We start from the raw sequence: 22,786 nt of genomic DNA on the forward strand, positions 1-22,786 counted from the left end.
TGTTTTAATCATACTTTATATTATTGTTGTAGATGGAATTGCCTTCAACAATCTCTTCCTTCAATTTATTCATTGACAATAAATGCATTGGTAGAAATGCATGCCACTTGCCAACCACCAATATAGGGAATGAGAACTTTCTAACATCTCCAACTCAATTGCATGTCCAGCTTTTACTGATGTCCTTTTGTCCCACCCCTCTTGAATTTAATTAGGTTTCCTTTGTCCACTTTGTCTATACAGTACCTCTTAAGACCTAGTATGTAGTTATCATATCCGCTGTTTCTTCTCTCCTCTAAGGTTGTGAGGCTGTTTTCTTAACCTGCCCCCATAGATGATGCCTCTCAATTCTAGTTCCAAACCTCTGAACTTTCTCAAGTCTCTGTTTATGCTTCACAGGGTGTGTTCCAGGTCTCAGGAATTCTTCCCCATCAATTTTATTGACTCCTGTTACTATTTTGTACGTAGTGATCATATCGACTTTTTTTTCTTCTATCTTCTAGTTTTGTCATATTTAACGGTCTAACCTATCCTCGTAGCTCTTGTCTTTTAGTTCTGGAAGCCATTAAGATGCATGTCTGTGCACCTTTTCCAGTTTGTTGATGTGCTTCTTAAGATATGGGCACCATACAATTGCTGCATATTCCAGCTTTGGTCTAACAAAAGTCGTATTCAAAGATGACCTTTGTTCACATTCGCCCAAATGTCGAATGTGAATGCATAGGAAGTTCTGTTAACAGCAAACAAAATGTATTTGTTTCATAAATAATAATTATCTATTTTCATGTAATGGTAACTAGATATTCTACAGACCTGTATACATCACAAAACGTATCATTAACTTCCAACTAACAAATCTGTAAATTATATCACGCATATTTCTAGTCAACTTTCATTGAATAAGATAAATACTCACCATTTGCATACAGGAAGACCATTCCAAGTGTCATCAAAAATGGATGCCAGTTGAACTGCAAATCAGGGTCGCTGAACCATGCAAAGCCTTTACGAAAATATCCACACCAAACCCCTACCAGCACTACAGACAGAATACCTAAGGAGAGGAAGTCATGTAATGCAGACAATAGTGCTCATAGTGAGGTCCCAAATGTACTTGAAAATTATGAAGTCTTTCAATACTTTATACTGGAATTACATATGCAGTACTGTACAGGATTCATAGAGTACGTGTTCTCTGAAAATAATTACAGTAAATATAAAAAGTTTAACTAACAAAAGCACTATACAGCTAAACTAATGCTACTACAGTACTACTATAAGCAAAATTGATTATTTACACTTTTGTACATATAAATTGCTCCAATCCAATAATAAGCTACAATATTGTACAGTACTGATTTCATAATATTAACTATAAATGTACAAATATTCTGCTAAATTGAATACAAAATAATTCTTAATTAAGACCAAAATATGTGCATAATACACATATTATCAAAATATGCTATTAATTACCAGCAGATCTGAATAATGAAGATAACTTACCTAAAACTTGAGAAAGTGTAAAGAGCTTTGTGAAAAATGGAACGTGCTGTGCCTCATTCTCCATCTCGTCCAGTGTTCCTCGACCAATGAGAGAGCCTTCTTCTCCGGTTTCCCAGTCGCGCCTACAAAATGTAAGAAACATCAGCAAAATTTAAACAAAATTCAATAACAAAATTTTTTTTTTTAAAATAAATCTTAAAACAAATGTTGATACTGTACAAAATCACAATTTCCTGTACCTCTTCAATTTAGTTTAAGAATGTTCATTTAATTTTTAAAATATACTGTATATATGTTTAAAATAACCACCCACCAGGGCAAAAGAACAGATCCCCCGCCTCCAGCTTGAAGCTCTCCAACCCTACTGCCATGGGTGAGAGCCAACAAAAACACAGCCTTCAGAAAGATATCAAGCGCTACAGGGAAGCTGCAAATCAAGGCGAGGAGAAAGAGAGCAAAACCCGGTCCAGAGACCAGGATGGCTCAGGAGGAGCACGAGCTGGCTGGAGGTGACAAAACACACAAAACAACTTGTAGACCAGTGCCAAGGAGTTATCAGTGTGAACGCAAGCAACAGTGGCTCTGCCATTGCCGAATGATACAGTGACAGTACAGTATCAGGCATGCAACGCCAATCAAGAAACAACCAAGACTAAATGGACAGGATAACCCTGACAAACCTGGTTGATGGGGTTCTTGGAGTTCTTCTACTCCCCAAGCCCGGCCCGAGGCCAGGCTTGACTTGGGAGACCTTAGTCCACCAGGCCCTTGGGCTTGGAGTGGCCCGCAGGCCCACATACCCACCACAGCCCAGTTGGTCTGGAATGTCTTTTAGAAAACAGCCTAGTTTTCTCTTGAAGATGTCCACGGTTGTTCCGGCAATATTTCTGATGCTTGCTGGGAGGACGTTGAACAGACGCGGACCTCTGATGTTTATACAGTGCTCTCTGATTGTGCCTATGGCACCTCTGCTCTTCACTGGTTCTATTCTGCATTTTCTTCCTGACTGACTGACAAAGACTGAAGAAAGACAACAAAGAAGCAGATAGTGGCAAAATGAGTGCCAGACAACTTCATACTGCAACACAGCAAATAATCAAGCAAAATAATGTGCCAGATGTGCACATTAAGTTATGTACAAAATAATTGTGCCAGATGTGCAAAATGAGGGCCAGACAACTTCATACTGCCACCTCAAAGCAAATAATAAAAATTTTAACATAGCAAGTCTAATTTACCAAGAAATTAATGATAATTACTGTATATTCAAGCCTTTTTTCTTGTAAACCATTAACCCTACATAGAACATGCTAAGGAGCATTTATTAGAGAATTAAATGTCCTTTCAAAAGGTATTTGTTTCCTATATACTGTAGTTAACACTGACAGGAAATGAGATTTTGATAAAATCACATTTTTGGCATCATTTTTGAAGACAGTGGCTGAATTTCACTTCTGAGTGAAAAACATAGCATAGAATAAGGACTCATCTTATAAAGGGATCAACATGGTTTCTAGTATTTAGGGAATTTTTTCTGAATTCAAATACTAAATGAATATCTCAGAATATACCTGCACGTATCAGATTCACAATATTTTGTAGACAGAAAATACTGGAAACTTCCCTGTACTGTGAGATCAACCCTTTCAAAATGGCTATCCCTCAAACCCTTTCTCTACCACCCACTGGACAGGATGACTGTATCCCTTCCTCTGCCACATACTGGATGAGTGTAACTGTACCTGGATGAGGTTCTGGAAGTTCTTCTACTCCCCAACTCTGGCCTGAGGCCAGGCTTGACTTATGAGAGCTTGTTCCAACAGGCTGTTGCTTTGGAGCAGCCCACAGGCCCACTACATATCCTGGTCTGTCATTTCTTGCAGAAAACAGTCCAGTTTTTCTTGAAGACTTCTATGGAACTTCTCGGCTAATTTTACATCCCAAATACACTAATCTTAAAATTCTACTTTATTTAATAAACATGCACTCTAAAATAAAAATGGAACAATATTAGGCTAGTTTAGCTGCAAAACTAGAAATGTGGTCAGGTTGTCCTGCTCTGTGTTGATACTCTACAGGATGTAAAGGGTGTTGAGCCTTGGCTGATAATTGCTGCTTACACCAGCCTGGGAAGACGTTTCATCAAAATACAAATTGATAAGTTAAAATTTTATACAGCAAAAATAAAAAGCTGGTTCTCTTGTTTATTTTCCCTAATCTTATCTAACTATATTTCACATAATACTAGAATATCAATGATGTAATTTAACTATCACTGAGGTAAATTACTTTGTTGCAATATATAACTGAGTTTATCAATGTGTAGTAGAAAACTGTTAATTGACCTAACTAGTTTAACTATTCCACCAACGTATGTTATTCACACCTCTGGTGGGCATGTTGGCACACTTATAACCCAACCTGCAATATAATCGAGTTATTGGCACAAAAGAAATTGGATCCAAATCTTAGTGTTATACCACAAAGCTTCCTTTTATTTGTTGGTGTAAATTCGCAGGTCCGGAGTGTTCAGTCTTCTGTATCTTTGTTAAGACTTTCTTAGCCCTCTTGACGGGCTGGAACACTGTATTTTATAGAGTTAACTGTGATGAATGAACAATGGTGAGGTGAAGAGCAGCAGCTCTGCTAGTAGTTGGGCATCCTTTGTGGTCACTACCTCACCTCACTTTACACTCTACTTTATGTACAGTCTTGTAAGTTTATATCTATCTAAACTAACACAAGCATCACTACTTTAGTGCTATGCCTGTAACAGTTATTAAGAACCTGAGTTATGTCCCGACGAGGCAATGTTTTACTCCAAGACACACCAGTGCCGTGCGCCCCAGCTCATGTACACACTATGCGTTATATGACAAAGAGTGCTGGGAAGACGGGACACCACGAGCGTAGCTCTCATCCTGTAACTACACTTAGGTAATTATAAATGCCACCCCACACACCACCCGAGGCCTGTTCTCTTATGAAATTTAATATTTAATTAAGATGATCTAATTTATTCCTTGTTAACAGCTAAATGCCTAAATTAATATTCATATTAGACTGTTCTCATAATGTTTAGGGCGCTAATTCGAAGCGAAGGTTAGTTAATTTATTATGCACCTCATACTAATCCTGTGGGCGGTAGTGGAAAGGGTTACAGGGGCACAAACCGGGCTCAGGGACTGACCTCAAAATTCATTTAGCTAAGCAAATTGCAATCTTTATTAACTAGTTGCAAAATTAAATGTATATTGCTACATCAACAGTAGATTCGAGGCCGACCATGTTCACTGTGTGACGCCATATGACGTCACAATATGCAGAATCGGCTTTTCTTTTCTTAAAGGCAAGAGACCTCATGGCATATATGGTCTATAAATATCAGCATATCGACATGAGGTCTGGCTAAAAATAACAAAGTACGAACCACGTGGTTCTTTGCTCTCAGTGCATTCACTAGAACACTATATTGATGAATGTGAAACCGTAAAGGACTTTAGACCTCCTAGCCTCTTGTACCACCAACTGTGTAACTATTTTATTGACTCAGGTGTTCTGGACGACAATTTACCCAAAATTTGCTTGTCCATTTTAAAGAATGAAGAACAATTTTTATTTATGTTACTTCTAAGCTGTATCACTTATGAACCCATCCCTGCCCTTGTGTGGCAGTGCACAATAGAAAGTTGTTTTCACGTATCCACACATTAAAACATTGATTGTAACCATGATATATATGTGCTTCAGCCTACAGTTTAGACCTATTGTCTTAAGTATGACCCTCTGTCCTGCGTGACAGTGAATACTAGCATTATCCTCACTTTAGTAAGACTATCAAAATCCTCAGATTAGGCAAAATTGTAATTAATTTTGTCAATAAAGATGTTAATAATAATCAGTGACATTCATATATGATATATTTCCTATACGATAATTTACAGAACAGTGGAAATATTCCACAACAAATTGCTACCCATGTGCCTGTAGCCCTCCCACCACCACCACCACTACCACCCACTGTGTGGGCGTGGGGGTGGACGATTTAAAAATTTGAACCCAAAGTAAATAGATCAACACCAGTTATTAATTCAGTTTAAAACAAAACTGAGGCTCAGTACTTGAACCCTTGGTGGAGGTTTTGCTCACTCTGCTACAGCCCATTGAATGGGCATTTGGCTTTAATAAAATTGATTACATTGAACTAAGACTAAACACACTGTTGACGAAAATATTAACCAGCTAAAATAATTGCTGACCCACTACTGCTGACACACGCATATAACCTTTCCACCAGGGCACTATATATTTTGTCAATACACTAGCATCACTCCAAATAGCATTATGATATATATATATATACATAAGTATTTCCATTACTCAATTATGTATATCCTTATACTGTACAACATTTGGTTTGCTTTTCTAATTTTGTGAGAAAGAGTTGAGGTGACTTCCGCTTCCGACCAGTCCTACCGTGACGGCTTTAATAGTAATTACGCGACATTAAGTAGTCATTAGGAACATAATAGGTTAAGATAGGAGTGAAGACGTGTTAATGAGCCGTGCTAGTGAGCGGGACTTACCTTACTTGCTTAGGGGACATCAACATGTTGGTGAGTGTTAGCTCCCAGCTGCCGAGGTTGGTGTCCTCTTGTTGGCTGATCACTTATTACACTACTTTGGCTGAGTCTTAAATTGCTATCACACTGCAGTCTCGGTATACACGAGGTGCTAATACCCAGAAATTTTAACAAGTTTTTATTTTCAATTTATCAATACTGAATGGATCCAGTAGCATTACATAAATACATATGGAGGTACACGAGCACATGGCAGTACTTATGCAACCCGTTCTCGCACTTTCGTATAGTCAATATTAACTTATTAAATACGTGCATATGTGACATACTAAACATACTAGTTTACTTTGAAAAGCTTCATAGAAAACACCGTAAGGTCTGTGTTTTCTATGAAGCTTTTCAAGGTAAACTAGTATGTTTAGTATGTCACATATGCACGTATTTAACAAGTTAATATTGACTATAAGAAAGTGCGAGAACGGGTTGACTTGTGATACAGTGTTGCCTATAAAACGTCGCCACTTAAACATTTCCCTCAAAATGTCATAACCGAATTTGATTAACGTAAATTAATGAACACAAACTAAACAAAATAGTAGAGAGGTGCGTGAACGATGTCGGAGTCCTTCCATATGTATAATCTCTCCTGGGGCCAGATTCATGAAAGCACTTACGCAAGCACTTACGAACGTGTACATCTTTATTCAATCTTTGACGTCTTTGGTTACATTTATTAAACAGTTTACAAGCATGAAAACTTCCCATTCAGCTGTTGTTATTGTTATAAACAGCCTCCTGGTGCTTCGGATGACTGGCTAACTGTTTAATAATTGTAAACAAAGCCCCAAAGATTGAGAAAAGATGTACAGGTTCGTAAATGTTTGCGTAAGTGCTTTCGTGAATCTGGCCCCTGGTATCCAATTGTGAATGTTGTATCCCCCATCATCCAAGGTTAACCTCGCATAAACCACTGGCAATTGACCTCAATTGATTAACTGATGAAGATTAAGCGACCCAAGAGGTGGCACGGGGATGAATAACCCGTAAGTGGACCTCAATTTGCCTGATCTGGCCTAAATACTGCATATTTAAGAAGTGACGGTAGTTTAGTGTCCGACGAGCAACTCTGCACCTGCAACCCAACACCTGTACGAGCCCGAGCGTGATTCATCGCACAATTATGTTATCATCAGGCATGCTGTGATCAGGAGCGGTAAGGCTTCAAATAACACGAGGCTATGCCGAACATAACTGTAAAAGTGTAAAATGTTTTCACGGTGGACAGACTGTATACTTGTTACTTTGTGTATTCCCACCAGGACGACAGACTTCTTCATTACTGCCTTGGACCCCCCCCCATCCCCCCACGACCAGCCTGGCCAGCGTAATGGTTTCTTTTAAGTATCCTGTTATTATTTTATGATTCTGACACCACACACTCGCACCTCTGCCACACTCTCACTCACTCGCACCTTTGCCACAGCCCCACATACTAGCACCTCTGTCCTTCCCTACAGCATATGTCAGACCAATCAAATCGGGACCAGACAAGATTCTCAGGGGAATCGACTGAATAGAATTTTTTTTTATTTAGCATGGGTGGTACTCGCACAAGGAAAGAACTAACGTAGAGACATTAGAAATAATTTTTTAAGTGTGAGAGTAGTTAATAAATGGAATGCCTTAAGCAGTGATGTGGTGGAGACTGACTCCATACACAGATTCAAATGCAGATATGATAGAGCCCAGTAGGCTCAGGAACCTGTACACCAGTTGATTGAGAGTTGAGAGGCGGGACCAAAGAGTCAAAGCTGAACACACACCGGCACCTGTGCCACACACCCCACAACTGGCACCTGTGCCACACACCCCACAACTGGCACCTGTGGCACTCCCCCACACAGTGACGGGAAGGAGAACACGCCAGAGCAGGCGAGGACAGGGGGAAAGTTCTCACGAGAAGCTTACAAGAACATAAGAAATATGAAATGGAAGAGCAATAGAGCCCTGGACAGGGTGCCCAGGGCGGCTCTAGGTGAACATAATGTGGGTACCAACGTTGGCTTACCAGCTGCAAGCATGTGCAGCTGCAAAGCTGCAAATAAGTCTGAGCAGAAAGCGGGCGGCGAGGCCACTAAATCCCAGGAATACATATAAGTAGAAACGTAGTCTCTCCCCCAGCTCAAGGAGCATATATAAGTAGACGTGGAGTCTCCCTCCCTCCCTCCCTCCCTCCAACATGCAACATTCCCTCAGTGCTCACAATGTTTGCCTTCACAAATTGCCTCATAATTTAAACAATATTAATCAGGTGTTGAACATATTTTCGTTGTTACCTGGGAGGGACGACCCGAGTGACTTGCTGTTACTCGCTGGAGAACCTGGACAAAACCGCCACAGCAGCCATGAGGGAGTAAGTCCTGCTCAAAGGGTGCATTGTTCACCTGGACTTTGTTGTTACGGGAGGGAGGGGGGGGGCAGAGTTCCCAGACCTGGAGCAGTTTACACAATAAACAAGGAGCGAGGCGGAGCGAGGGCGACTGAGGAGGTCTGCAGGAGTGGCAGCAGCGGGGAGAAGAATGAAACACTAAATTACTCAGGTGCGCGGGGCGCTCTCGAGTGTACACAGGATGAAAATATGTGCTGGCAGGAAGGACTGGATGAGGTGTAGGTGCCGGTGGCGGAGGTAACCAGAGGCTTTACTTCCCGCCTGATGGAATCGAGTCCCTCAGATTAGTTTATAGTTTTAGACGCATAATCCTGTGTAAATAAAGTGTGATAAAGGGAGTGTAGAATGTAAGAACATGCGGGTTGAAGTATATCATAGGAATTTATAGAGATAAAGAAAATTTAAAAAGGCCTAATGGCGAAGAGAAAGAGGTGAAACAGAGACAAAGGAGATAACACAAAAGTGAAAGAGGAGAGCCTGAAGGTGAATCAGATCACGTTCTCTATCACTCTTTCTTCACACGACTTGGGTAATGGTCCAGGACTGACGCAAACGTCGTCACTCCCTTTTATCTCCAGGACGTATGGGTCGGGAGTCTCAACTTCAGCCCCTTACTGTCTCAGTCTAGGTTATAGAAGCAACTGGCAGATTGGTGAACCCAGAGGGAATGCATCTTCTTCCAGTCACTGAAAAGCCACTACTTCACTATCTCCACTTCACTATTCACAACTTCACTATTCACTACTTCAGGCGATAGCAGCCTGACGATTTAAATGCGACCTAACACACACTATACATTCACTAAAATAAAAAAATAAAATCTACCACTTACGGGCTATTCATGCCCGTGCCACCTCCTGGTTAGCTTAATCTTAATCAATCAGTCAATCTTACTGACTGGGACTTAGTGCCTGCATACGGTCAGGTTTTGTTCATCAAGGCAGTTCCCTACTGCTAATCTCTAGCAGGATGTTCAGGACCAGTGATGCTGGTCGCTTTGCACCCGACACCAGAGACAGTTGGTTATCCAATACTGCTCCTGGATCACTTTCCTTGTACGAGTTCTTTACCGTCTTTTAGCAAGTTCTGTAGAAGGAATATGGCTTAGTTTCACTTATTCAACATGCTATAACATAGCACTTATCCAAACTGAATTCTATTTGCCTTTCCTTACTGATTGCACTCATTTTTATCAGGTCATTTTTAAGGACTGACTTTAATCCAGGTCTCTTATTCTTCCCACTAGCTTAACACCATCTTCAATAATATTCAAAGAATTTTGAACATAAATAATCTTCCCCAATGGAGAAGCAATGAACATTACGAGTGTAGTACCGAGTCTTGTGCGAGTACTGGTGATGCTCTTATCATCTGATTCACTGTCTCTGATAACTGCTCCAATCTTTGTGTGTGGCTGATACCTGCTTGATACCTGGTTGATGGGGTTCTGGGAGTTCTTCTACTCCCCAAGCCCGGCCTGACTTGTGAGAATTTGGTCCACCAGGCTGTGTTGCTTGGAGCGGCCCGCAGGCCCACATACCCACCACAGCCCTGTTGGTCCGGCACTCCTTGGAGGAAACATCGTTTAGCGCCACAGTGAAACGCTCTATTTTGCTGGAGCTCCTGAAACACGCTTGTGTTTAGCTACCAATAATGGAAGCTGTAGTGAGGGAGCTGGTGGTGGAGTTGTGTGGTGATCTGACCACACAGTTGTACTCGCTGCACAAGCAGCTTAGGTAGATGAAACAACGTGTCTGGCCTCAAGAGGGGAGAGTAACCGTAGGAAGCTTTGGCTCTTGGGTCCCGCCTCTCAACTGTCCATCAACTGTTGTACAGATTATGGAGCCTACTGAGCCCTATCATATCTACACTAGAAACTGTGTATGGAGTCAGCCTCCACCACATCACTGCCTAATGCATTCCATCTGTTAACTACTCTGACACAGAACAAATTCTTTCTAATGTCTCTGTGACTCATTTGGGTACTCAGTTTCCACCTGTGTCCCCTTGTTCGTGTACCACCCATTCTAAATAGTAATAGTCCACCCTGTCAATTCCTCTGAGAATTTTGTAGGTGATGATCATGTCTCCCCTTACTCTTCTGTCTTCCTGGGGCATGAGGTTTAGGCCCCGTAGCATTTTTTCGTAGCTCATACCTCTGAATCTTCTCTAACTTTGTCTTCTGTTTAACAAGGTCTGGACTGCAGGCTGGAGCTGCATACTCCAATATTGGTCTGACATAAATGGTATACAAGGTTCTGAATGATTTCTTACACAAGTTTCTAAAGGCAGTTCTTATGTTGGTCAATCTAGCATATGCCGCTGATGATATTCATATGATGTGGGCCTCTGGGGACAAGTTCGGTGTGATATCAGCCCCCAGATCTTTCTCTCTACTTGACTCTTGCAGGATATCACCTCCCAGATGGTCCTTGTGTTCAGCCTCTTGCTCCCTTCACCTAATTTATTACTTTACACTTTCCTGTGTTAAACTGTGTGTGTACTCACCTATTTGTAATCACCTATTTGTGCTTGCAGGATCGAGCATTGGCTCTTGGATCCCGCCTTTCCAGCCATCGGTTGTTTACAGCAATGACTCCTGTCCCATTTCCCTATCATACCTAATTTTAAAATTATGAATAGAGTTTGCTTCCACAACCTGTTCCCCAAGTGCATTCCATTTTTCCACTACTCTCACGCTAAAAGAAAACTTCCTAACATCTCTGTGACTCATCTGAGTTTCCAGTTTCCACCCATGTCCCCTCGTTGTGTGTGTGTGTGTGTGTGTGTGTGTGTGTGTGTGTGTGTGTGTGTGTGTGTGTGTGTGTGTGTGTGTGTGTGTGTGTGATTTAATCCACGCCCGAGGACCAGCTGGGGAGCAGAGATAGTCATGAGAGACAGGTATAGTATAGTAGGGAAGTGGGGGGGGGGGAGGGGGGTGTCCTGATGGTGAGGTGTTTGGGGAAGGGGGGGGGGAGGGGTGAAGGATCAGCGGGATCGATAGTGAGAGAAGCTAGACCCCCCACCCCCCCCACCCCTCTGCTCCCCACCTGTCCCCTGCCCCACCCCCCACATCGCTGCATACACTATCAATACACGCCCCCCCCCCACATCCCTGCATACACTATCAATACACGCCCCCCCCCCCCCACACACACACACCACGATGACTTGTATACGCAGACGAGGAGTCACAAATAACGTGGCTGAAATATGTTGACCAGACCATACACAAGAAAGTGAAGGGACGACGACGTTTCGGTTCGTTCTGGACCATTCTCAAGTCGATTGTGAAAATGGTCACAGTCAATCGACAATCGACTTGATCGACAAGTCGACATTCTCAAGTCGATCGACAATCGACTTGAGAATGGTCCAGGACGGACCGAAACGTCGTCGTCCCTTCACCTTCTAGTGTGTGGTTTAGTCAACATGACTTATATACGCTGCAGAGTTGCTGCCAGAAATGGCTACTGGATTTCAACAAACCTAACTGCAGAAGCTCATATAAATAGGATAACATCAGCAGCATACTCTTCCAAAAAACACATCATCATCCAGGAACCTAAAAGTAGGGAGGCCTACGTGAGATTAGTTTTAGAGTGTGCTGCCACATCATGGAACCCTTCATTTAAAAAAAACACTTAAGGAAACCTGAAAAAGGTTCAGAAATTTGCAACGAGGCTCATCCCAGAGCTGCAAGAGATGAGGACTGAAGAAAGACTTAAAATAACTAGACATGACAACGCTAGAAAAGAGGACAGAGGAGAGAGGAGAGACATAATAGAAAAATAGAAAATACTTCGGGGGATTGATAGAGTGGGAAAATACCAATAGAACTAGAGGGCATGGAATGGAATCATATTGTAAAAAATATATACGATAGGGAAATAGGTCAGGAGTCATTGTATTAGAAAACCGGCGGATGGAAAAGCTGGATTCAAGAGATTAAGTTCGATCCTGCAGGCACAAACAGGTGAGTAAACACACATACGCGTGCGTATGTGTGGTCTGCACAATACACCAAGGCGTGTGGGTGGTGATGATAGAGTTAACCAACACTTGCCCACAGTAGGTCACAAGATGATGATGTTTCAGATTTAGCTACTCGTTAACAAGAGTTCCATGTAGCACGGGCTATGGTGAGCCCGTAACACAAGCACATCTTCACTTCCATTATATCCTGACGTGTGGGGTTGGGCGCCCTCCCAACACTTCCCCCCGCGGTAATTAGGTTTGAAGGTGTTGTTAGCTGTGCTGGCCGTTGGGGCGGGTGCTGGCCGTGCTGGCCGTTGGGGCGGGTGCTAGCCGTGCTGGCCGTTGGGGCGGGTGCTAGCCGTGCTGGCCGTTGGGGCGGGTGCTAGCCGTGCTGGCCGTTGGGGCGGGTGCTAGCCGTGCTGGCCGTTGGGGCGGGTGCTAGCCGTGCTGGCCGTTGGGGCGGGTGCTAGCCGTGCTGGCCGTTGGGGCGGGTGCTAGCCGTGCTGGCCGTTGGGGCGGGTGCTAGCCGTGCTGACCGTTGGGGCGGGTGCTAGCCGTGCTGACCGTTGGGGCGGGTGCTAGCCGTGCTGGCCGTTGGGGCGGGTGCTAGCCGTGCTGACCGTTGGGGCGGGTGCTAGCCGTGCTGGCCGTTGGGGCGGGTGCTAGCCACGCCACTATAAAACCTGCAGCTACTGCCAATGTTATCATCAAAATATCGACTGTGTACCAAACAGATTTTCACGTATTGTACTTTTGCTTCGTATTCTTTTTTGGTGCTGATATATTTAAAAAAAAATTCTTTACATCATAGTTATCATATCCATTTATACCTTGAGTCATGTTACCTCTTACTATTCGTCTTTCTCTAGAATGTAAATAAGGCTTTTATCTTCAAAAGGAAAGTTTGTAGTTCGTGGGAGGACTAACTTTTGTTATCCTTTACTGTACGCGTTCAAGTGAATTGATTTATATTCCATAATATGGCGACCAAAACTGAACCGCATAATCTTAATTTGGGCCTGACAAGTGCTCTCTCTCGAGAGAGTTGAAGAACATTAGGTGTCTTGTTGGTAACGCTTCTAAGAGTAAATCCCAGTATGATATCTGCTTTATTCCATACATTGATATTTATATTCTTTTGAGGACTACGAATCCCTACTAATCGTAACTCGCAAGTCTTCGCTTTTAGATATCGTAGGTACCTGGTTGATACCTGGTTGATGGGGTTCTGGGAGATCTTCTACTCCCCAAGCCCGGCCCGAGGCCAGACTTGACTTGTGAGAGTTTGGTCCACCAGGCTGTTGCTTGGAGCGGCCCGCAGGCCCACATACCCACCACAGCCCGGTTGGTCCGGCACTCCTTGGAGGTGATAGGCTTCAACCGAAATATTTGAAAACAATGAGTTCTGAAATAACATATCCTAAACATCATGACACAGCTCAGCAGTAACGAACAACAATGCAGTGTTGGCGTAATTTGCATACATTGTTTCTCGCATTAAAAAACTGACAGTTTTAACATTTTATCTACGGGGTTGAATGTCACTTGACGAGCGGGTGAACGCACGCAGCCATTACCAGGATTAACAGGTAACACTGTTAGTCCGGCTCTGTGAGAGGGAGATCCCAACGCATCACTCTCCCATCAGCTCAAGCCTCCCCCCACCACCCCACGCTCCCCACCACCCCACGCTCCCCACCACCCCACGCTCCCCACCACCAACTTTGTCAGAGGAACATGGCAAATGTCAGCAGGTCAAGAGGGCTCCTGTCTGGCCCTCCAGTCATGGTCCGCTTCGTCCGTACTTGCACCGCTTTGTCCTGAAGCGTAGTCGCCCGCCTCGTCTTCCAGTCTCGCCGCCTGGCCTCGTCCACCAGCCTGGGTTCGTCCACCAGCCCGGCCTCGTCCACCAGCCCGGCCTCGTCCACCAGCCCGGCCTCGTCCACCAGCCCGGCCTCGTCCACCAGCCCGGCCTCGTCCACCAGCCCGGCCTCGTCCACCAGCCCGGCCTCGTCCACCAGCCCGGCCTCGTCCACCAGCCCGGCCTCGTCCACCAGCCCGGCCTCGTCCACCAACCCGGTCTCGTCCCTACGTCTGACGTAGGAATCACAGCCTAGTTGATCAGTTACTCATAGGAGGTGCTTATCAAGTTTCCAAATGAACGCCGAAAAAGATCTGCTAGTTATATTTAGAGGGAGTGTGTCGACCCACGGCCCCACACTGTATATAACCATTGTCTTTAAGAGCACCTATGGCACCCTTGCTTTTCAATAGGGTTATTTGACATAATCTGTCATGTACCTGGGTCTCAATAATTTCAGTGTGCAACTTTGGAACCCTTTATTATTTTCCAAGATTATATTATGATTCTATATATAATTATAATTTATATAGGATTTCTTTAAAAGTAAGGTCTTCCGACATTACCATTCCCCTGTCTTTTGTTTTATTTGGTCTAGTGTGTGGTTTCATTGCGTTTTATAAAGTTCTGTTTTTGTGTACTTCTTCGTGTTTGCCAATCTGACATTTTGAAGGTTGGCGCAATACCCGGTGATTGTGGCCGGGACGACTCCGGTGCCTAGGCTCACTCTCTAATGGCATGTTGAGGACCAGTGATGCTGGGCACGGCCACACCCGAGGCATGAGATGATGACGCTACAAGACTTGTGTCTTTACTGCTCTATTGTCTGTAGGACGAGGACACTGACTGCTCCAGTGTCTGTAGGACGAGGAGTACACTGACTGCTCCAGTGTCTGTAGGACGAGGAGTACACTGCTCCAGTGTCTGTAGGACGAGGAGTACACTGCTCCAGTGCCTGTAGGACGAGGAGTACACTGCTCCAGTGCCTGTAGGACGAGGAGTACACTGCTCCAGTGCCTGTAGGACGAGGAGTACACTGACTGCTCCAGTGCCTGTAGGACGAGGAGTACACTGCTCCAGTGCCTGTAGGACGAGGAGTACACTGCTCCAGTGCCTGTAGGACGAGGAGTACACTGACTGCTCCAGTGTCTGTAGGACGAGGAGTACACTGCTCCAGTGCCTGTAGGACGAGGAGTACACTGCTCCAGTGCCTGTAGGACGAGGAGTACACTGACTGCTCCAGTGTCTGTAGGACGAGGAGTACACTGCTCCAGTGCCTGTAGGACGAGGAGTACACTGCTCCAGTGCCTGTAGGACGAGGAGTACACTGACTGCTCCAGTGCCTGTAGGACGAGGAGTACACTGCTCCAGTGCCTGTAGGACGAGGAGTACACTGCTCCAGTGCCTGTAGGACGAGGAGTACACTGACTGCTCCAGTGCCTGTAGGACGAGGAGTACACTGCTCCAGTGCCTGTAGGACGAGGAGTACACTGCTCCAGTGCCTGTAGGACGAGGAGTACACTGCTCCAGTGCCTGTAGGACGAGGAGTACACTGCTCCAGTGCCTGTAGGACGAGGAGTACACTGCTCCAGTGCCTGTAGGACGAGGAGTACACTGCTCCAGTGCCTGTAGGACGAGGAGTACACTGCTCCAGTGCCTGTAGGACGAGGAGTACACTGCTCCAGTGCCTGTAGGACGAGGAGTAGACTGCTCCAGTGCCTGTAGGACGAGGGGGGTCACTGAATACAGCACCGAAATGTCTTCAGAATTTCATTCATGATTGTTTGTTGTAGTGGAAATGGAATGTTCCATCTGCCTCACGCGCGGCCCCAATACCTGGAGTGGTTTTTGCTCTGGACGCCGCATAGGAGGATCAATTTTTTTGATTCTTCTCAATTTCACTAATGGCCTTCTGCCTGGAGTAGGAATGTTGCCGGGATTGGAGAGTCTGTGGCAGGCAGGGGGAGATACGGACCCGGGGATCCCCTGTCCCTGCCCCAGGCGAGAGGGGGGACCCTTGGGGCCACATATTGCCCCCAGGAGAAGGACAGACCACTGTGACAAAAGCAGGACGATGTTGGGGCTAATGTACCTTACGGAGGAGGTAGGTAATGGAGAAGGTAAGAAGGTTAGGTTAGGTTAGGGAGGGAGAACAGCGGAGGTAGGGAGGGAGGACAGTAAGGGAGGGAAAGAATGAGGTCAAAGGAGAAGAATAACAGTGAATGGAAGGAAGAAAATTGAAATTAGTGAAGTGAATCGAGGTCTGGAGCGAGGGAGGTGCTTAACCAGCCGGTAAGGAAGAAATGAGTCTTAAACCACTCCTGGAGAGGGCGTCTGAGACGAGGGTGGCAGAGGAAGGGATAGGGGGTAGTGTGGTGAGGGTAATAACACTGTGTCACGCTGTAGCATGAGTGCACCCACCCACTCACGCTCCGAGAGTGATGAAGCATGAGGTGAAGGTCTCCCAGGGTGTGAGGTCTCCTAGGGTGAGGGTCTCCCAGGGTGTGAGGTGACGGGTATGCTGAGGGACAGACCAGCACGGGACCACGGGGGAGGGACAGACCAGGGTGAGGGGTGAGGGGGGGGGATAGACTAACAAGGGCGTCGCGCGAGTGACAGGCTTGGGGAGGGGTGCGCTCAGCTGTTGATTAATGAAGCTGTAATAGACAGGGAGGGGGCTGTCTGCTCCCTCGCTAGCTCACTCACACACTGCCACACACACGGCTACACTGCCACAGTCACACACTGCCACACACAGTCACACACAGCCACACACTGCCACACATAGCCACATACTGTCATACACAGCCACACAGTCATACACACTACCACATACTGCCACACACAGCCACATACTGCCACACATAGCCACATACTGTCATACACAGCCACATACTGCCACACACAGCCACAACATCATCTGTAGCTCATACTACGTGATGCTAAAAGTGCCCATCTCGCAGTATAGTTAGTCATGAAGGGCCATGTGACCAGTAGTCTCTACTGCTAACCTTGGATATATTATGAGGATATCCGCAACAACACGAGAATGAATATAATAATAATTGCAAAGTTCCAGGTTCCAGGCAGCTCTGAATAAGGCACCCGGAGCTTGATTATCACAGGTGGCAAGGAGTTAGGATGTAATAACTCTACGGAACTCACTACTCACATTTCACTACCAGGTGGTCCAGACACAAGATAACCTTACAAGATATTTAATTATATAAATTATCACGCTCTTCGCCCACTCCACACAAACACTCCCCTCACTTCCTTCTTAGCCCACATCTTCCTCCTACAGATGTATTTATTAATATTTCAAGTGTAATAACACAGAGAGGCGGGACCAAAGAGCCAAAGCTCAACCCCCGCAAGCACAACTAGGTGAGTACAAGGTGAGTGAGCAACCCGCCTTAATCAATCTCCAGTATTCACCTCTAAAATGATATTTGTGTCCATCATTCTCAGTTTATATACTCTACTCTTTAGCGAGCATTATATAAATTATATATAAACACACTCAAACACACAGGGTGTATGGCCTTCAATACACACACAGGGTGTATGGCCTTCAATACACACAGGGTGTATGACCCTTCAATACACACAGGGTGTATGACCCTTCAATACACACAGGGTGTATGACCCTTCAATACACACAGGATGTATGACCCTTCAATACACACAGGGTGTATGGCCTTCAATACACACACAGGGTGTATGACCCTTCAATACACACAGGATGTATGACCCTTCAATACACACAGGGGGTATGGCCTTCAATACACACAGGGTGTATGACCCTTCAATACACACAGGGTGTATGACCCTTCAATACACACAGGGTGTATGACCCTTCAATACACACAGGGTGTATGGCCTTCAATACACACACAGGGTGTATGGCCCTTCAATACACACACAGGGTGTATGGCCTTCAATACACACACAGGGTGTATGGCCTTCAATACACACACAGGGTGTATGGCCCTTCAATACACACAGGGTGTATGACCCTTCAATACACACACAGGGTGTATGACCCTTCAATACACACACAGGGTGTATGACCCTTCAATACACACAGGGTGTATGACCCTTCAATACACACAGGGTGTATGACCCTTCAATACACACAGGGTGTATGGCCTTCAATACACACACAGGGTGTATGGCCTTCAATACACACAGGGTGTATGACCCTTCAATACACACAGGGTGTATGACCCTTCAATACACACAGGGTGTATGACCCTTCAATACACACAGGGTGTATGACCCTTCAATACACACAGGGTGTATGGCCTTCAATACACACAGGGTGTATGGCCTTCAATACACACAGGGTGTATGGCCTTCAATACACACACAGGGTGTATGGCCTTCAATACACACAGGGTGTATGGCCCTTCAATACACACAGGGTGTATGGCCTTCAATACACACACAGGGTGTATGGCCTTCAATACACACAGGGTGTATGACCCTTCAATACACACAGGGTGTATGACCCTTCAATACACACAGGGTGTATGACCCTTCAATACACGCAGGGTGTATGGCCTTCAATACACACACAGGGTGTATGACCTTCGATACACACACAGGGTGTATGACCTTCAATACACACACAGGGTGTATGACCTTCAATACACACACAGGGTGTATGACCTTCAATACACACACAGGGTGTATGACCTTCAATACACACACAGGGTGTATGACCTTCAATACACACACAGGGTGTATGACCTTCAATACACACACAGGGTGTATGACCTTCAATACACACACAGGGTGTATGACCTTCAATACACACACAGGGTGTATGACCTTCAATACACACACAGGGTGTATGACCTTCAATACACACACAGGGTGTATGGCCTTCAATACACACACAGGGTGTATGGCCTTCAATACACAGAACACAAGAGCCTGGTCCATCAGTACACACAACACAAGAGCCTGGTCCATCAGTACACACAACACAAGAGCCTGGTCCATCAGTACACACAACACAAGAGCCTGGTCCATCAGTACACACAACACAAGAGCCTGGTCCATCAGTACACACAACACAAGAGTCTGGTCCATCAGTACACACAACACAAGAGCCTGGTCCATCACTACACACAACACAAGAGTCTGGTCCATCAGTACACAGAACACAAGAGCCTGGTCCATCAGTACACAGAAAACAAGAGCCTGGTCCTTCCACAGAAAACGGGGCGAGTCAGGCGAGGTGCCGCAAGATGGCGCTAGTAACACAATCATAATTTAATGTCGGGTCATAAAAGAGAATATGATGTCCTGAGACACTGGAGGAGGAGTGGTGGACGGGGAGGAGAGACGGGGAAGGAACGGAAGAACGTGTACAAGAACATGATATAGAACGCACACGCACACACACACACACACACACACACACACACACACACACACACACACACACACACACACACACACACACACGAGACAGCCTCCCGAAACCTGACACAACATAACGCTGAATGTCGCTGCTCCTGTCATTTCACATATGCTGTCTTGGATATTAGGATACAAACACACAACTAGACGGACGGGAGAGCAGACAGGTGGACGGGCGGGCAGACAGATGAGTCATTCAGTAGCGTGGGAGACAGACAGATATGTTGGATAAGTTGAAGAAATTGATGCCTGTGGGGCACCTGCTGTGGTGATCTTCCTGAGGGAGGGGGAGAAGGGGCACTGGCAGAGAGCAGAGGCAGAGAGCGTAAGGGAGAAAGAGTGTAAGGGAGAAAGATCGTAAGGGAGAGAGAGCCCGAGGAACATGGGAACGCAGGAACATGCAAGTGAGAACGGAACGGAACTACCAGGAGACAGCGCCATGCAATTACGACTATATGGCACATGGAAGGGGTCAGGATAAGGATTTGGGATGGGACGGGAGGAAGGAAAGGAATGGTGCCCAACCACTTGGATGGTCGCGGATTGGACGCCGACCTGCATAAAGCGAGGCCGTCGCTCTACCGTCCAGCCCAAGTGGTTGGGCAGACAGTGCAAACCCCGTCAGTATAGGTACGTTGATTCGTAATGAATGGACGAGTGCGGGGTAATTACCAGGTGGAGGTTTCAGAGTGCGTGAGTACCAGCAGAGTGGCTCCAACAGAGGGCCCTCTACTGTTTTCCTGTGAGCGGTACTCAGAAGAGTTCCACCACCGCAGCCCGCCCATGAGATGACTCAAATACAAACTTTACCTAAGGAAAACTGAGAAAGTCCCGTGCCGGATATTACCTTTCTTGGTACTTCAATCTGCCAAGTTTAAGATGAATCATAACGGAGTAACATTACATATATACTCGTAGATATTACATACACACACTGATCAAAATCTCATTGACGTCCAAACCTTTAATATAAGTAATACGCAGTATGACCAGATTACTTATCATCAAGAACACTAAAGGAAGCTGCAGATGTACTGTGTTTTGCATTAGTTGGGACATTCAGTAAAATAATTATAGACTGGCATGCTTCCATAACTGTGGAAAGGGTACATACAATGCCATATTCAAGAACAAATACTGAGAGCTCAATTATAGACCAATATTACTAACATGCATCCCTTGCAAAAGTCTTTAAAATGTTTTCAGGAAGAGAATATATTTTGCAGCGATGGAACAACATGGTTTCTGAGCGGGAAAGTTGTGCTTTACAAACTTTTAAGAGGTTTATGGCAAGGCCACCAAGAAATATTAATATGATGATTAGGTACATTGAAAGCTTCCTAGATTGTCAAAAAGCTTTTGAGTGTGTCCCCCGCAAACTGCCACTGTGCAAGATGGACAGATAAGCTGGGATAACTGGGACATCAGTGGGTAGGAGAGCACTTGAGGGAAGGGATCCATTGTTTGAGAGAGGATGCGTCAGGCTACAAGGGACTGGAAAGCCGGGGTCTCACAGGACTGTCTTGAAGTTCACCTGGTTCTCTCACCCCCCCCCCCCTCATCCCTTGCCCCTGCCCTTACACACCTGCCCTTACATACCTGCCTTCCTCCTCCCTTCCCTATTACACCACCTGCCCCCCCCCCTTCCCCTTTTCCTACGAGGCGCCAACACCGACTGACTCACGTGGATATTCACGAGGGTGTTCCTGGTGGGTTTGTTAGTGTGTTGTGGTAGTGTTGAGGGCGAGTAACACCTGGCTGACCAACACTGTGTGACGGAGCGGCTCCTCCGCAACACCACTCACAGTCTCACACTTTGAGGCAGCTATGATGCCATTTGCCACTTATAATGATAAAGAGACGCGTCACACAACAGTATACCACACACTTCACTCGTCTATTATCCACACCTCTCAGTTTCCTGCTCTATACCAAAGACCAAATTTGAACCTTGGCCATAAAATCCTACATAAAAGGAGATGGAGTCCATCAAAACGTGGAGTCCACCCGGGGCCCTGATCTACTCCCCCAAAGAGTGCAGGTGCAAGTTTAATCTCACGCCAGAATACGTGGTCGTAAACATGTGATGTTTGGACATTGGAAGGGTGATGTTCCCGCCCGTGGCGCTGCTCGCTACTCAGGCGGGGAACCACCAACCCTCTTCTGTCACCTTCACTCTCACCCCTCCCTTCCCAGGCTCGTCCTCACCTCTCCCGTCCCAGGGGCTCGTCCTCACCTCTCCCGTCCCAGGGGCTCGTCCTCACCTCTCCCGTCCCAGGGGCTCGTCCTCACCTCTCCCGTCCCAAGGGCTCGTCCTCACCCCTCACAACACGTCCACGCAGTAAACCATGACCTTCCCCAGTAAAAGAGTCCAAGACCAGAGTATATCCTTGACGCATGTGTCAGTTTTGTCGCTCCGATGGTCAAGCTGCTTGCAAACGTTTGCGTTAGCAGCTTGTTGATAGTATCCGTAACTATCTGTACAAATTTTAAATTGATGCATAAATTGAATTTGTGAGAATGTATTTTTCTCGTGCAGCTACCAATCCCGTGATCAAGGTGTTCTAGAGCCCCTAACTAGAGCACTGAGAGAGGCCGCTCTACACACCATCAGGTGAGGACGGGAGAGACGGTCATCACCGCTCAAGTATTTCATACACACCACACTTCTTTACTTGATTTCCAAGTGTTATTTATACACGCCGGTGCCAATGAAGGTTACGTATCTGTCTTTGTAATAAGTAATGTAGAAAGTGTTGACCATGACCGTCAGATAATATTGGCAATAGGTGGTAGTACAAGAGAGGTGGAGGAGGGCGTGGAGGGCGCGGGAGCAGAGAGCGTGGCGGTGACACTACCCGCACAGGTGCACGTCCACACCGCGCCAGGCCTCTACGTCGACTAGGCAGACTCACTTGGCTGCAGCCTACGTCACAACTCCCAGTCCCCGCCCAGCCCCCATGCACGACCCCCACC

At 45.7% G+C, this 22,786-nt stretch overlaps 1 protein-coding gene across 8 annotated transcripts in view; it reads right to left on the reverse strand.

The window, feature by feature from the left end:
* Positions 1-22,786, reverse strand: part of LOC123759407 (transmembrane ascorbate-dependent reductase CYB561) — a 107,247-nt gene that overhangs the window by 17,824 nt on the left and 66,637 nt on the right. For 5 of the 8 annotated variants that reach the window (XM_069335211.1, XM_069335209.1, XM_069335210.1 and 2 more), the window contains 2 exons: positions 1,507-1,628; positions 917-1,054 (listed from right to left, as the gene is read on the reverse strand). In XM_069335211.1, coding sequence (XP_069191312.1) covers positions 917-1,054; positions 1,507-1,570 — 202 coding nt within the window. In that variant the 5' untranslated portion in view covers positions 1,571-1,628. Of the gene's footprint in view, positions 1-916; positions 1,055-1,506; positions 1,629-4,293; positions 4,429-6,092; positions 6,216-22,786 lie in introns of those variants that run through there. The other 3 variants (XM_045744425.2, XM_069335212.1, XM_069335214.1) reach the window with 3 other exon arrangements.

This window comes from Procambarus clarkii, chromosome 32 (genome assembly GCF_040958095.1).
Source record: "Procambarus clarkii isolate CNS0578487 chromosome 32, FALCON_Pclarkii_2.0, whole genome shotgun sequence".
Classification (NCBI taxonomy): domain Eukaryota; kingdom Metazoa; phylum Arthropoda; class Malacostraca; order Decapoda; family Cambaridae; genus Procambarus; species Procambarus clarkii.